The sequence below is a fragment of the Phocoena phocoena genome, chromosome 10 (assembly GCF_963924675.1).
Source record: "Phocoena phocoena chromosome 10, mPhoPho1.1, whole genome shotgun sequence".
Taxonomy (NCBI): Eukaryota; Metazoa; Chordata; class Mammalia; order Artiodactyla; family Phocoenidae; genus Phocoena; species Phocoena phocoena.
Window position 1 is genome coordinate 89,645,445 of NC_089228.1, and position 13,834 is coordinate 89,659,278.

The 13,834-nt window shown below is 41.1% G+C and overlaps 1 protein-coding gene across 1 annotated transcript in view; it reads left to right on the top strand.

Annotated features, from left to right (window-relative positions):
• The window catches only part of MBOAT1 (membrane bound O-acyltransferase domain containing 1), a 107,284-nt gene that overhangs the window by 48,805 nt on the left and 44,645 nt on the right, over positions 1 to 13,834 (top strand). The window contains exons 2-4 of the mRNA XM_065885680.1: positions 1,756 to 1,901; positions 2,787 to 2,864; positions 6,524 to 6,619. Coding sequence (XP_065741752.1) covers positions 1,756 to 1,901; positions 2,787 to 2,864; positions 6,524 to 6,619 — 320 coding nt within the window. The remainder of the gene's footprint in view (positions 1 to 1,755; positions 1,902 to 2,786; positions 2,865 to 6,523; positions 6,620 to 13,834) is intronic.

Sequence of the window (13,834 nt, forward strand, 5' to 3'; positions counted from 1 at the left end):
TCCTTGTAGGTTATTTGTGTTCTCTTGCCAGTTAGATTATAAACTCCTGGAGGCAAGGATCATGCCTTTTTTCTCCTTTGTCCTGTTGGCTCTCAAACTCACACACAGTCACTTGGGGGGCCTGATAAAACACAGATTGCTGGGCCCACTCTGGGAATGTCTCATTTAATAGGTCTGGGTGGGGCCGGGGAGTGTGCATTTCTAACAAGTTTCCAGGTGACGCTATTCCTGCTGGTCTGGGGACCATACTTTTGAGAACTGCTGCTCTAGCCCCTGAACCATTCTTCATGCACAAGGGTGCTCAATAATTACTGGCCAGACAAAAAGAATGGTGCAAATTTCCCCTTGCTTGCTCTTCTGAGTAACTATGTTCTGCTCTCACTGTGGGCTGGTCTGCAGGCCGAGACAGTGAAAGAATGTGTGACCGATTGTCTACAAATAATCATAACTGTGACTTCCTAGTTGCCAGTTCCTTTACATTCTGAACCTTGCCAAGACAGTTATTTTTCTATTTGTGTATATGTGTGTGTGTGTGTGTGAGTGTGTGTGTGTGTTGTTGGTTGTGCATTTAGGCTATAAAGAGATGACCACATCATGCAGGATAGGATCCCAGTTCACCTTCTGTCTTTTAAGGTAGAAATCGAGTATGAACAGTAGTAGGAATAAGTTTTTGGAAAGACTGGGGAAGGGTGATCTCCAAATAGAGGGGAAACACAGCACAGTCAATATTAAAAACAAGAAATTCTCTGAAAGTGTTATTTTCTATGAATTATAAGGAGTTTAAAGTATTCCTGTTATTGGGAAAACAATGAGCTTTGGGTGGAGCTGACGGCTACTTGCAGCCCTACCTTGGAGCATAACCCTGATGAATTTCACTAACAGCCACAGTTTTTCGTAGCATGAAAAACTGTCGAGGCTGAAGTTGAGGGTTTATTCAGATACTCATATCCTCCATCCGTTCTAAAAGCAAATTGATACCGAAGTTTTCATGCTGAATACTCTGCAAAGCTTAAACTGCTTTTCCAACGTTAATTAATGGTTAAACCACTTAATGTATTTTGGTTTTGTGTTAAATCAGCTGATCTTTTCTAAGGGTATTGGGGAATTTTAGTTTCTTTTAGGTAAAATATTTTTGGGAGAGAGGTCACTGAGATTTTTCTAAGGAGATGTGGTGCCTATTTTGCATAACTGGATAGTTTTGGTGTTGAAACTTCAATGCAGGGCTGGTCCTTACTTTGTGGATCGTTAGTGGTGCACCTTGGATTTGAGCAATGTTCTTGCTTATTTCGTGTTAATTTAAAATGAGAAAAATTAGACTCAGAAGACAGCTGATGGTTGTTTTGGAGAAGCATGTGTTTTCTGAGGTACCAGTGAGGGAAGCCTCATGGATTTGATTCATCTGCATCTCCAGAAGAACATAATGCTGGGTGGTGGGGGAGGGGAAGACACCCAGCAAAGTGATCTCACAGTCTGATAAGGCCCCTTCCAATAGAAAGTCTCCTGTTTGTTGGTGGGAAAGCAGCTTTGGCTAGTCTCAGAGATTGGAGAAGGAAGTTTTGGGTTTGTCACTTCTTATACCAGATGAGGGTATGGTTATCTTTTCAGTCTCTCGCACCTCCTCCAAACGAATGCTCTACTGAGGAAAACATCCAAGTCTGAGATGCACCTTGACGTAGAATCTGAAAGAAGTAGGGAAAACTCACACACAGGCCAAACAGTGAAAGTCTCGATTCTCTCTTTTTTTTCCCCATACAGGTGAATTTTGTGGCATGCCAGCTCTTTGCTTTGTTTGCTGCTTTCTGGTTCCGCAGCTACTTGAGTCCTGGTAAGACCAGTCCTGATGTCCGGCATGCGTTCGCCACCATTTTGGGCATCTATTTTGTCATCTTTTGCTTTGGCTGGTGAGTATGAGCCTCCTGAATTCTAATGTTTATCATTTGGTTTTGTAGCGATATTCTTGGCATTTCCCAGGCACTAAGGAAAAAAAAAAGATATTCACTCGTATTGTAAAATGTTGGGGATGTTGAGAAATCTCCATTTACTGTAAGAAACTGGAACAAATAAACGGACTCTGTTAGAAATCAATTCAGTGAATTTTTCTTAAAATTAGACTTCTGCTGATCTCACCTTGGGTCATGTAAATGGAATGTTCTAAGGTTTAATTTTCCCAACAAGGGCCCTGTCCTAACTGTTGTAGATATTGGTGTTTTTCTTGCATCACTGCTAGAGATACTGGTGTGAATCCTGCATTTAGAGTAGAACAATAGTTTTCGTGCTGGTGTTAGGGAATGTGTCATTCTTTAACAGAGAAAGTCTGTGGTCTAAGACTTTCTCTACTAGGAAAGCTGGGCAAATCCCCTGGGAGGGGTACTTCTTGGGGAAGAAGTTTTAGGAATGAACATTTCTAGAAGTACAACTTAAGGGAATTTGTGACTTTGTTCAGGGTAGTAGATTGTGGCTCTTCCTCCTTCAATGAAAATTTGAGAAAGCATGGTGAGTATTTTGGTATCTGGGGCAGCTCAGTTGTGGTCTTGATACTTTAAAATTGAAAGAAAGAACTCTCTTCACTGCAGTTGGCAGACTATGTCATGTCTTCCTAGTGTCACACAGTATCTTAATTACATAGAACGAAAATACTTGATTTATTTTCTCCTACATAAACATGGGGTAACTGATCACTTGCTTTTTTGTGGGAGTGGAGGTGGAGGTGCAGTATGGGTGGCCAAGAGGTATGTTAATATGAAATATATTCAGTGTTTCCCTTTCCTCCCCATGATGGCCTACAGGTACTCTGTGCATCTTTTTGTGCTGGTGTTAATGTGCTATGGAATCATGGTCACTGCAAGCACATCCGATATTCACAGGTAAGACCCTGGGAATGAACGATGCAAGGTGAGGCTTTTCATGATCTTTGAAATGTATTTCTAGGATGAAGGGATGCCCTCCCCATTTGCCACATGTGGTGTATCCTAAGTGCTTTGAGATATCAGAAAGGAGGGATGGGAGACCTTAAATGCTGGGAGTCTTCAGAGAAAGCTTTACGGGAAAAAAGTGTGATGTGAATTGGGACTCAGGTGAAAGAGAGTTTGTCCGAATGAGGCAGCCTCATTTGTGATAGCACCAACCTGGAAGCAACCCTACACACAATGCCATGGATGAATTTCAAAATCAACATGCTGAATGAAGGAGGACCCACAAATTCTGTTCTCAAAAATGCAAACTAATCTGTAGTGACAGAAATCAGATCAGAGGTAACCAGGGGTGAGATGGCTCAGGGAGATGTGAAAGAAGCAACCTGGGGGGTGATGGATAGGTCTGTTATCTTGAACTTGGCTGAGATTTTCTGAGTATGAAATAGGTCAAACTTTTGTATACTTTACATATGTCCAATAAGTGTTAAAAAAAAAAAAAGGAAGAAATATTCTTACTATGCTATTTTGACTTCAAAGTGCAGAAGTAATCTAATTCTCCCTTGCAGACTACACGCTTGAACAATCCAGGGAGATACCTGGAAGAGCTGTTTTGCACTGTCTCTGTTTCCCATGGTCTTTCTGAAACCTCAGAATTAATTCGGCCTCAGTAACACTGGAATGGAAGCTCTGTGGGAACAAAGACTTTTCTCTCCTGTTCACTGTTATAGCCTCAGAGCCTAGAACAATACCTGGCACAAATAAAGGCTCAATAAATATTTATGGAATGACTGAGTATACTTGAAAAGAGCTTCACCCTTCTATGGCTTCCTTTCTGATGGCTTCTCATAAAAAGCAGATGCCTTATTTCAGCCTCAGAAAGTTCTTTGATTAATGAGACTATTAGCACAATCACTTTCCTTCTTAAAAGCACTGTAATTTAATTTTTGAGTGTATAATCTTGTAATTACTTCCAATAAATTTCTGATTTGTAAGGGAAAATATTTTTGCCTGCTTTTAACTTGGATAGTCATTCAACTTTGTATTCAAAGGAGCTCTGGAAATTTGAATTCTAATCATCTCTCTTCTAAGTGCCCTCCTTGAAGGGGATAGAGTCATTCCTTCAGAAGGGAAATAGGCAATCCGTACTTCTATAATTTGGTTTTGGAAATGCTTCATATTATGACAAAATGCTTTTTTCCCTGGGAGGTAAAGATGCCTGGCTTTTCCTGCACTTGATGTTGGAAGCAATTAAATGATTTATAAAAGCGTTGTTGCATCTCTAGAGCACATTTCCAGCTACCTTACCAGTTGTAATTTGTCACCTTTCCCCACACTTGTGTGATGTTGGTGAGGTGCAGTCTGTTTTGCAGAGGGTCAAGCTGCATTTCCAGGTTCTCTGGGTTAGTCTCCGGCCAGGAGTGGAATCTTCCAGCTTTGGCAGAGACTTTACAGACAGGCTCTGACTGTTTCCCCCAAATAATGTTGTGGTAGCAGAGAGCCGTGTCATAAGACCGAAAAGAAAAAATGCCAGAACAAGTTCTTCCCCTCATTCTTTGCTTGTGTGGTTGCCAATACTGCAGAAATAGGGAGTGGTTCACATTTCCCGATGGATGGAAGTTGTTTCCTATTGCCGCTGGGAAAGAACAAGAAACTGGAGTCAGGAAGCCTGGCTCTTTCCAGCAGTGTGGGTTTGGAAAAGCCAGGCAGCTTCTTCGCATGTCAGGTTTCCTGCCTATGAAATGTAGGGTTTGTGGTGGTTTGAGCTTAAGTTCTCTCCAAGACTAGAATTTCTGGGTTCTTTGTGAATTGTTTTCCTCTTCCTTTCACCGAGTTATGAGCCCTGTCCTGTGCATAGCTGGGAATAGGAGGGGACAGGTAATATTTGCAGCTATGTGGAACGAACCCATTTCAGGACTGATTGTTGTTATCAGGATTTATCTAGAGAGTTCTTGGGGTACCATTTCTGTTTCCTTCCCAAGCCACTCTGTTGGGCAGAAATCACAGGTAGTCACTTACCTCATATGAACCAACTGGAACAGAATATAATATCTCCTGGGATGGAAGGCCTCATGTGGGAACTTGGTGATGCAGTTACCAATTTTGGAGTACTTGCTTCGTGCCAGGTGCTAGGCTGAGCACTCCTAAATATATTATGTTTCATTATTTTGATCTATAGACCCTTATTTAGTATATCACTTAATATACTATTACATTTACTATTTCCTATCATTGTTGCTAATATATTCTTTCTAGGACAACTCTATAGGATACAGATTTTTTTCCTGAGATGGAGAAAAATGAAAGCTCAGAGTTGGGGAACCAGATCCATACATGTGATTTTAACATTATAATTATATATGTTAGCGTGTAGCACTAGAGAAATACAGGCAGTGGAGCAGCGAATTGTGTTGGGAGTGGGGGGTGGGATGGATACAGCAAGACTATGCCAGGTGACACTGGAGCTGAGCCTTATCTGATAGTTAGTTTCCAGATAGACCATAGGAGGGAGCAAGGAGTTGCAGGCAGAGGAAGGAGAAAGATTCCTGGCCTGAAAATGCAGGATGTAGTTGTGGAAAGGGAGCAGTCCACTGTGGTTTAACACAGGGTGGATATGGAACATGGTTGGAGATGAGTCCAGAAGGAAAGGTAGAGCTTAGCATGCGAAGCACCTTGGATGCTGTGTTCAGGAGTTTTGATGTGATTAGATAGTGGGATCCACTGGAGACTTTTAAGACCAGTAACATTCATTTATTGTTTGTTCACTCAACACACAGTAGGTTCACCCAGCACACAGTGGTGAATGAAACACACATGACCATCCTTGCTTTCATGGAGCTTTCAGGCTTGTAAGGGAGACGGTAGTTAATCAGATTATCACCGATCTTTATGTGTACAAGTTGATGAATGTTTTGAATGGTGTGTGTCTGTGCATTGGGGGTTTATACTATAGGATGGTCAGGACCTGTCTCTGAAGGAGGCCAGGGAGTGAACATGAGTAGGTAGGTGGTAATTGAAGCCTCAGGCATCAGCAGGGAGGGTCCTAAGCAGAGCACTGGGAATGCTAACACCTAAGGAGTAGATTGAGGAAGATGAGCTGAGCAAACGCCTTGGAAGAACTGACCGGAGAGCTGGGAAGGAAACAAGGAGAATGGAAGCCAAGAGAACAAAGTGTTTTGGGAAGGGAGTGGTTGGCAGTATGATGATGGTTTGTATTTTAGGAAGATCATTGTGTAAACAGGATGGTTTGTGAAGAGGAAAATCTGAGTGAAGGACCTTACAGGCCAGCGGTTCCCAGCGCTGGCTGCACGTTGGAATTATACCTGCTAGGTGCACCCCATCCTAATGAAATCAGGGTATCTGGGGGTGGGGCCCGGTGCTCCCCGGGTGATTCCATTACGCTGCCGTAGTTGAGAACTACTGCAGTGGTCCAGGTGAGAAAAGACGAAGGGCTCAGAGCAGTGGGTGTGAAAGTGAGGAGAGGGGATGGGCTGGGGTGGAGATGGACCACAGGACTTTGTGACTAATTGCATGTGGCGGGTGAGGGAGAGAAAGAAGAGAAAGTTGATTGAGTGGGTGTGCAACAATCTGATCCTCTGTGTTTTTGGTTCCAGATACTCCTTTTTTGTAGCAATGGGCTACCTTACGATATGCCACATCAGCCGAATATACATCTTCCACTATGGCATCCTCACTACAGATTTTTCTGGGTGAGTATCTTAATTTGTGTGGGGACAGTTGGGCTGCTGACTCAGTCCAGCAGCCCCCTGACTGCTGAGTCCCTTGACTCGGTCCCTTGGGGTCTGTAAAGATCAAGCATGCACGTAAGAGTCATCGGCAGCTCATTAAATCGGTTGGTAAGACTGTGCTAATGAGGTTGAGGTTGAAGATTTGATTGCTCTGTGGGACGGTGAGCTCTGCTATGGCCCACGGGCTATATCTGTCTGGCCACCCGTTTTTGGAGTTACACTGGAGCATACCCGGGCACTTACTCATTTATGTGTTGTCTCTGGCTTCTTTTGCACTACAGTGGTAGAGTTGAGTAGTTATGACAGAAATTATATGACCCACAAAAGCCAAAATACTTACAATCTTGCTCTTCACAGGAAAGGTCTGCCACCCCCTATTCTAAGGTCCTTAACACAGAGTCGGTGTTTATCTCCTACTGGTTAATAATACAAAATTCTTCCATACTAGCTGATGAATAGCTGCTACCCTGAGCCCCGTGAGTGCTGCCTGGCTGCCCTGGCCCCCTCCCCAGATCCCCCAGACTTCTAGTGATGAGAAGGGCAATGCCTGGCACAGCAAGGGTCTCCATACTTCTTCTAAAAATTTTGTCTGTTACCATAGCCTTAACCTGGGGGCCACCCCTCTCCTGATTGGTCACTGGGTGAAGACGGCGGTGGATCAGTGAAAATTCTATTGCTCTGTTGGTATTTGTTTAGGAGCAACTTTTTATGAATCTTGAGGAATGGGTACTAAAGCAGAGCTACTTCTCATGACACATTGTACATTATCCACGTTACTTCCCTAGGAGTTTGGTCATGGTCTACGCAGGCAGCCTGGAGTCAGGGAGAGCCTGGGTTCTCCTCTCAGGTTGAATTGCCTTTCATTGGATGAGTTGGTAGAGAATAGTCAGTGAAATAAAGAGCTACAGATTACTGCCCATAGGTGTGAACTTTGCAAGTTGTGCAACTAAACTGTCCCACTGTGAAGAGGCTTCGGAAGGCAAAGTGTTGTTTGGGACACAAAAACTGTTGCATTGGGATTTCGATAACCGTAGTTTGGTCTCAGACTAGCTTTTTGGGCATCAGTTCCTCTTACCCTCGGTCCTTTCGATTTTACCTTTTTCTCTTTGAATTGCCTCCTTTTTTCTTTATTCCTTTTCTCCCAGATTGTAGAGCATAATTTTTCAATTTTTCTGAAACATGTTCACAAACTTCTTTACTTTTTAACAATGTGTACTGCTAACAAAATACGGAAAATATGGCAGCAACAAAGATAACAATATAGTCGTGAAGTTATAGCGTTAAAAGTAATTTTATTTTATTTTTAACAATAACATACATGTGTCCTTTAGAGGAGTAATGGTAATCCCTTGGTTTTTTAAATATATTTTTTAACATCTTTATTGGAGTATAATTGCTTTACAATGGTGTGTTAGTTTCTGCTGTATAACAAAGTGAATCAGCTATACATAAACATACATCCCCATATCTCCTCCCTCTTGCATCTCACTCCAACCCTCCCTCTCCCACCCCTGTAGATGTACACAAAGCACTGAGCTGATCTCCCTGTGCTATGCGGCTGCTTCCCACTAGCTATCTGTTTTACATTTGGTAGTGTATATATGTCCATGCCACTCTCTCACTTCGTTCCAGCTTACCATTCCCTCTCTCCATGTCCTCAAGTCTATTCTCTACGTCTGCATCTTTATTCCTGTCCTGCCCCTAGGTTCTTCAGAACCATTTTTTTTTTAGATTCCATATATATGTGTTAGCATATGATATTTGATTTTTCTCTTTCTGACTTACTTCACTCTGTATGACAGTCTCTAGCTCCATCCACCTCACTGCAAATAACTCAATTTTGTTTCTTTTTATGGCTGAGTAATATTCCATTGTATATATGTGCCACATCTTCTTTATCCATTCATCTGTCGATGGACACTTAGGTTGCTTCCATGTCCTGGCTATTGTAAATAGAGCTGCAGTGAACATTGTGGTACATGACTCTTTTTGAATTATGGTTTTCTCAGGTTATATGCCCAGTAGTGGGATTGCTGGGTTGTATGGTAGTTCTATTTTTAGTTTTTTTAAGGAACCTCCATACCGTTCTCCATAGTGGCTGTATCAATTTACATTCCCACCAACAGTGCCAGAGGGTTCCCTTTTTCGACACCCTCTCTGGCATTTATTGTTTGTAGATTTTTTTTTTTTTTTTTTTTTTTTTGCGGTACACGGGCCTCTCACTGTTGTGGCCTCTCTCGTTGCGGAGCACAGGCTCCGGACATACAGGCTCCGGACGCGCAGGCTCAGCGGCCATGGCTCATGGGCGCAGCCGCTCCGCAGCATATGGGATCTTCCCGGACCAGGGCACGAACCCGTGTCCCCTGCATCGGCAGGCGGACTCTCAACCACTGCGCCACCAGGCAAGCCCTTGTAGATTTTTTGATGATGGCCATTCTGACTGGTGTGGAGTGACACCTCATTGTAGTTTTGATTTGCATTTCTCTAATGATTAGTGATGTTGAGCATCCTTTCACGTGATTATTGGCAATCTGTATATATTCTTTGGAGAAATGTCTATTTAGGTCTTCTGCCCATTTTTTGATTGGGCTGTTTGTTTTTTTGATATTGAGCTGCATGCACTGCTTGTATATTTTGGAGATTAATCTTTGTCAGTTGCTTCATTTGCAAATATTTTCTCCCATTCTGAAGGTTGTCTTTTCATCTTGTTTATGGTTTCCTTTGCTGTGCAAAAGCTTTTAAGTTTCATTAGGTCCCATTTGTTTATTTTTATTTCCATTTCTCTAGGAGGTGGGTCAAAAAGGATCTTGCTGTGATTTATGTCATGGAGTGTTCTGCTTGTGCTTTCCTCTAAGAGTTTCATAGTGTCTGGCCTTACGTTTAGGTCTTTAATCCATTTTGAGTTTATTTTTGTGTATGGTGTTAGGTTAGGAAGTGTTCTAATTTCATTCTTTTACGTGTAGCTGTCCAGTTTTCCCAGCACCATTTATTGAAGAGGCTGACTTTTCTCCATTATATATTCTTGCCTCCTTTATCAAAGATAAGGTGACCATATGTGCGTGGGTTTATCTCTGGGCTTTCTATCCTGTTCCATTGATCTATATTTCTGTTTTTGTGCCAGTACCATACTGTCTTGATTACTGTAGCTTTGTACTATAGTCTGAAGTCAGGGAGTCTGATTCCTCCAGCTCCCTTTTTGGTTCTAAAGATTGCTTTGGCTATTCAGGGTCTTCTGTGTTTCCATACAAATTGTGAAATTTTTTGTTCTACTTCTGTGAAAAATGCCATTGGTAGTTTGATAGGGATTGCACTGAATCTGTAGATTGCTTTGGGTAGTATAGTCATTTTCACAATGTTGATTCTTCCAATCCAAGGACATGGTATACCTCTCCATCTGTTTGGATCATCTTTAATTTCTTTCATCAGTGTCTTATAATTTTCTACATACAGGTCTTTTGTCTCCCTAGGTAGGTTTATTCCTAGGTATTTTATTCTTGTTGCAGTGGTAAATGGGAGTGTTTCCTTAATTTCTCTTTCTGATTTTTCATCGTTAGTGTATAGGAATGCAAGAGACTTCTGTGCATCAGTTTTGTATTCTGCTACTTTACCAGATTCATTGATTAGCTCTAGTAGTTTTCTGGTAGCATCTTTAGGATTCTCTATGTATAGTATCATGTCATCTGCAAACAGTGACAGCTTTACTTCTTCTTATCCGATTTGGATTCCTTTCATTTCTTTTTCTTCTCTGATTGCTGTGGCTAGACCTTCCAAAACTATGTTGAATAACAGTGGTGAGAGTGGACAACCTTGTCTTTTTCCTGATCCTAGAGGAAATGTTTTCAGTTTTTCACCATTGAGAACGATGTTGGCTGGGGGTTTCTCATATATGGCCTTTATTATGTTGAGGTAAGTTCCCTTTATGCCTACTTTCTGGAGGGTTTTTATCATAAATGGGTATTGAATTTTGTCAAAAGCTTTTCTTGCATCTATTGAGCTGATCATGTGGTTTTTCTCCTTCAATTTCTTAATATGGTGTATCACATTGATTGATTTGCATATATTGAAGAATCCTTGCATTCCTGGGATAAACCCCACTTGATAATGGTGTGTGATCCTTTTAATGTGCTGTTGGATTCTGTTTGCTGGTATTTTTTGCATCTGTGTTGAGGATTTTTGCATCTATGTTCATCAGTGATATTGGCCTGTAGTTTTCTTTTTTTGTGACCTCTTTGTCTGGTTTTGGTATCAGGGTGATGGTGGTCTCGTAGAATGAGTTTGGGAGTGTTCCTCCCTCTGCTATGTTTTGGACGAGTTTGAGAAGGATAGGTGTTAGCTCTTCTCTAAATGTTTGATAGAATTCGCCTGTGAAGTCATGTGGTCCTGGGCTTTTGCTTCTTGGAAGTTTTTTTTTTTTTTTTTGCGGTACGCGGGCCTCTCACTGTTGTGGCCTGTCCCGTTGCAGAGCACAGGCTCCAGACGCGCAGGCTCAGCGGCCATGGCTCACAGGCCTAGCCGCTCTGCGGCATGTTGGATTTTCCCAGAGCGGGGCACGAACCCATGTCCCCTGCATCGGCAGGCGGACTCTCAACCACTCCGCCACCAGGGAAGCCCCTGTTGGAAGATTTTTAATCACAGTTTCAATTTCAGTGCTTGTGATTGGTCTGTTTATATTTTCTATTTCTTCCTGGTTCAGTCCTGGAAGGTTGTGCTTTTCTCAGAATTTGTCCATTTCTTCTAGGTTGTCCATTTTACTGGCATAGAGTTGCTTGTAGTAATCTCTCATGATCCTTTGTATTTCTGCAGTGTCAGTTGTTACTTCTCCTTTTTCATTTTTAATCTATTGATTTGAGTCTTCTCCCTTTGTTCTTGATGAGTCTGGCTAATGGTTTATCAATTTTGTTTATCTTCTCACAGAACAAGCTTTTAGTTTTATTGATCTTTGCTATCATTTCCTTCATTTCTTTTTCATTTATTTCTGCTCTGATCTTTATGATTTCTTTCCTTCTGCTAACTTTGGGGGTTTTTTGTTCTAATTTCTCTAATTCCTTTAGGTGTAAGGTTAGGTTGTTTATTTGAGGTTTTTCTTATTTCTTGAGGTAGGATTGTATTGCTATAAAGTTCACTCTTAGAACTGCTTTTGCTGCATCCCATAAGTTTTGGGTTGTTGTGTTTTCATTGTCATTTGTTTCTAGGTAGTTTTTGATTTCCTCTTTGATTTCTTCAGTGATCTCTTGGTTATTTAGTAGTGTATTGTTTAGCCTCCACGTGTTTGTATTTTTTACAGACTTTTTCCTGTAATTGATATCTAATCTCATAGCGTTGGGGTCGGAACAGATACTTGATATGATTTCAATTTTCTTAAATTTACCAAGGCTTGATTTGTGACCCAAGATATGATCTATCCTGGAGAATGTTCCATGAGCACTTAAGGAGAAAGTGTATTCTGCTGTTTTTGGATGCAATGTCCTAAAAATATCAATTAAGTCCATCTTGTTTAATGTGTCAGTTAAAGCTTGTGTTTCCTTATTTATTTTCATTTTGGATGATCTGTCCATTGGTGAAAGTGAGGTGTTAAAATTCCCCTACTATGATTGTGTTACTGTCGATTTCCCCTTTTATGGCTGTTAGCATTTGCCTTATGCATTGAGGTGCTCCTGTGTTGGGTGCATAAATATTTGCAGTTGTGTCTTGGATTGATCCCTTGATTAGTATGTAATGTCCTTCTTTGTCTCTTGTAATAGTCTTTATTTTAAAGTCTATTTTGTCTGATATGAGAATTGCTACTCCAGCTTTCTTTTGATTTCCAGTTGCATGGAATATCTTTTTCCATCTCCTCACTTTCAGTCTGCATGTGTCTCTAGGTCTGAAGTCGGTCTCTTGTAGACAGCATATGTATGGGTCTTGTTTCTGTATCCATTCAGCCAGTCTATATCTTTTGGTTGGGGCATTTAATTCATTTCCATTTAAGGTAGTTATCGATATGTATGTTCCTATTACCATTTTCTTAATTGTTTTGGGTTTGTTTTTGTAGATCATTTTCTTCTCTTGTGTTTCCCACTTATAGAAGTTCCTTTAGCATTTGTTGTAGAGCTGGCTTGGTGGTGCTGAATTCTCTTAACTTTTGCTTGTCTGTAAAGGTTTTAATTTGTCCATCTAATCTGAATGACATCCTTGCTGGGTAGAGTAATCTTGATTGTAGGTTTTTCCCTTTCATCTCTTTAAGTATGTCCTGCCACTCCCTTCTGGCTTGCAGAGTTTCTGCTGAATGATCAGCTGTTAACCTTATAGGGATTCCCTTGTATGTTATCTGTTGTTTTCCCTTGCTGCTTTTAATATTTTTTCTTTGTATTTAATTTTTGATAGTTTGATTAATACGTGTCTTGGTGTGTTTCTCCTTGGATTTATCCTGTATGGGACTTTCTGTACTTCCTGGACTTGATTGACTATTTCCTTGCCCATATTAATGAATTTTTCTACTATAATCTCTTCAAATATTTTCTCAGTCCCTTTCTTTTCCTCTTCTTCTTCTAGGACCCCTTTAATTCGAATGTTGGTGCATATAATGCTGTCCCAGAGGTCTCTAATACTGTCTTCAATTCTTTTCATTCTTCTTTTTTCTTTTTTCTTTATTCTGCTCTGCAGTAGTTAATTCCACTATTTTATATTCCAGGTCACTTATCGTTCCATCTGCCTCAGTTATTCTGCTCTTGATTCCCTCTAGAGAATTTTAAATTTCATTTATTGTGTTTTTATCATGGTTTGTTTGATCTTTAGTTCTTCTAGTTCCTTGTTAAATGCTTCTTGTATTTTCTCCATTCTATTTACAAGATTTTGGATCTTCTTTACTATGATTACTCTGAATTCTTTTTCAGGTAGACTGCCTATTTCCTCTCCATTTGTTTGGTCTGGTGGGTTTTTACCTTGCTCCTTCACCTGCTGTGTGTTTCTCTGTCGTCTCATTTTGCTTAACTTACTGTGTTTGGGGTCTCCGTTTAGCAGGTGGCAGGTTCTTAGGTCCTGTTGTTTTTGGTGTCTGCTCCCAGGCAGACACCAAAGGTTGGTTAAGTGTGTTGTGTAGTCTTCCTGGTGGAGGGGACTGGTGCCTGTGTTCTGGTGGATGAGGTGGATCTTGTCTTTATGGTGGGCAGGACCACGTCCGGTGGTGTTCTTGGGGGT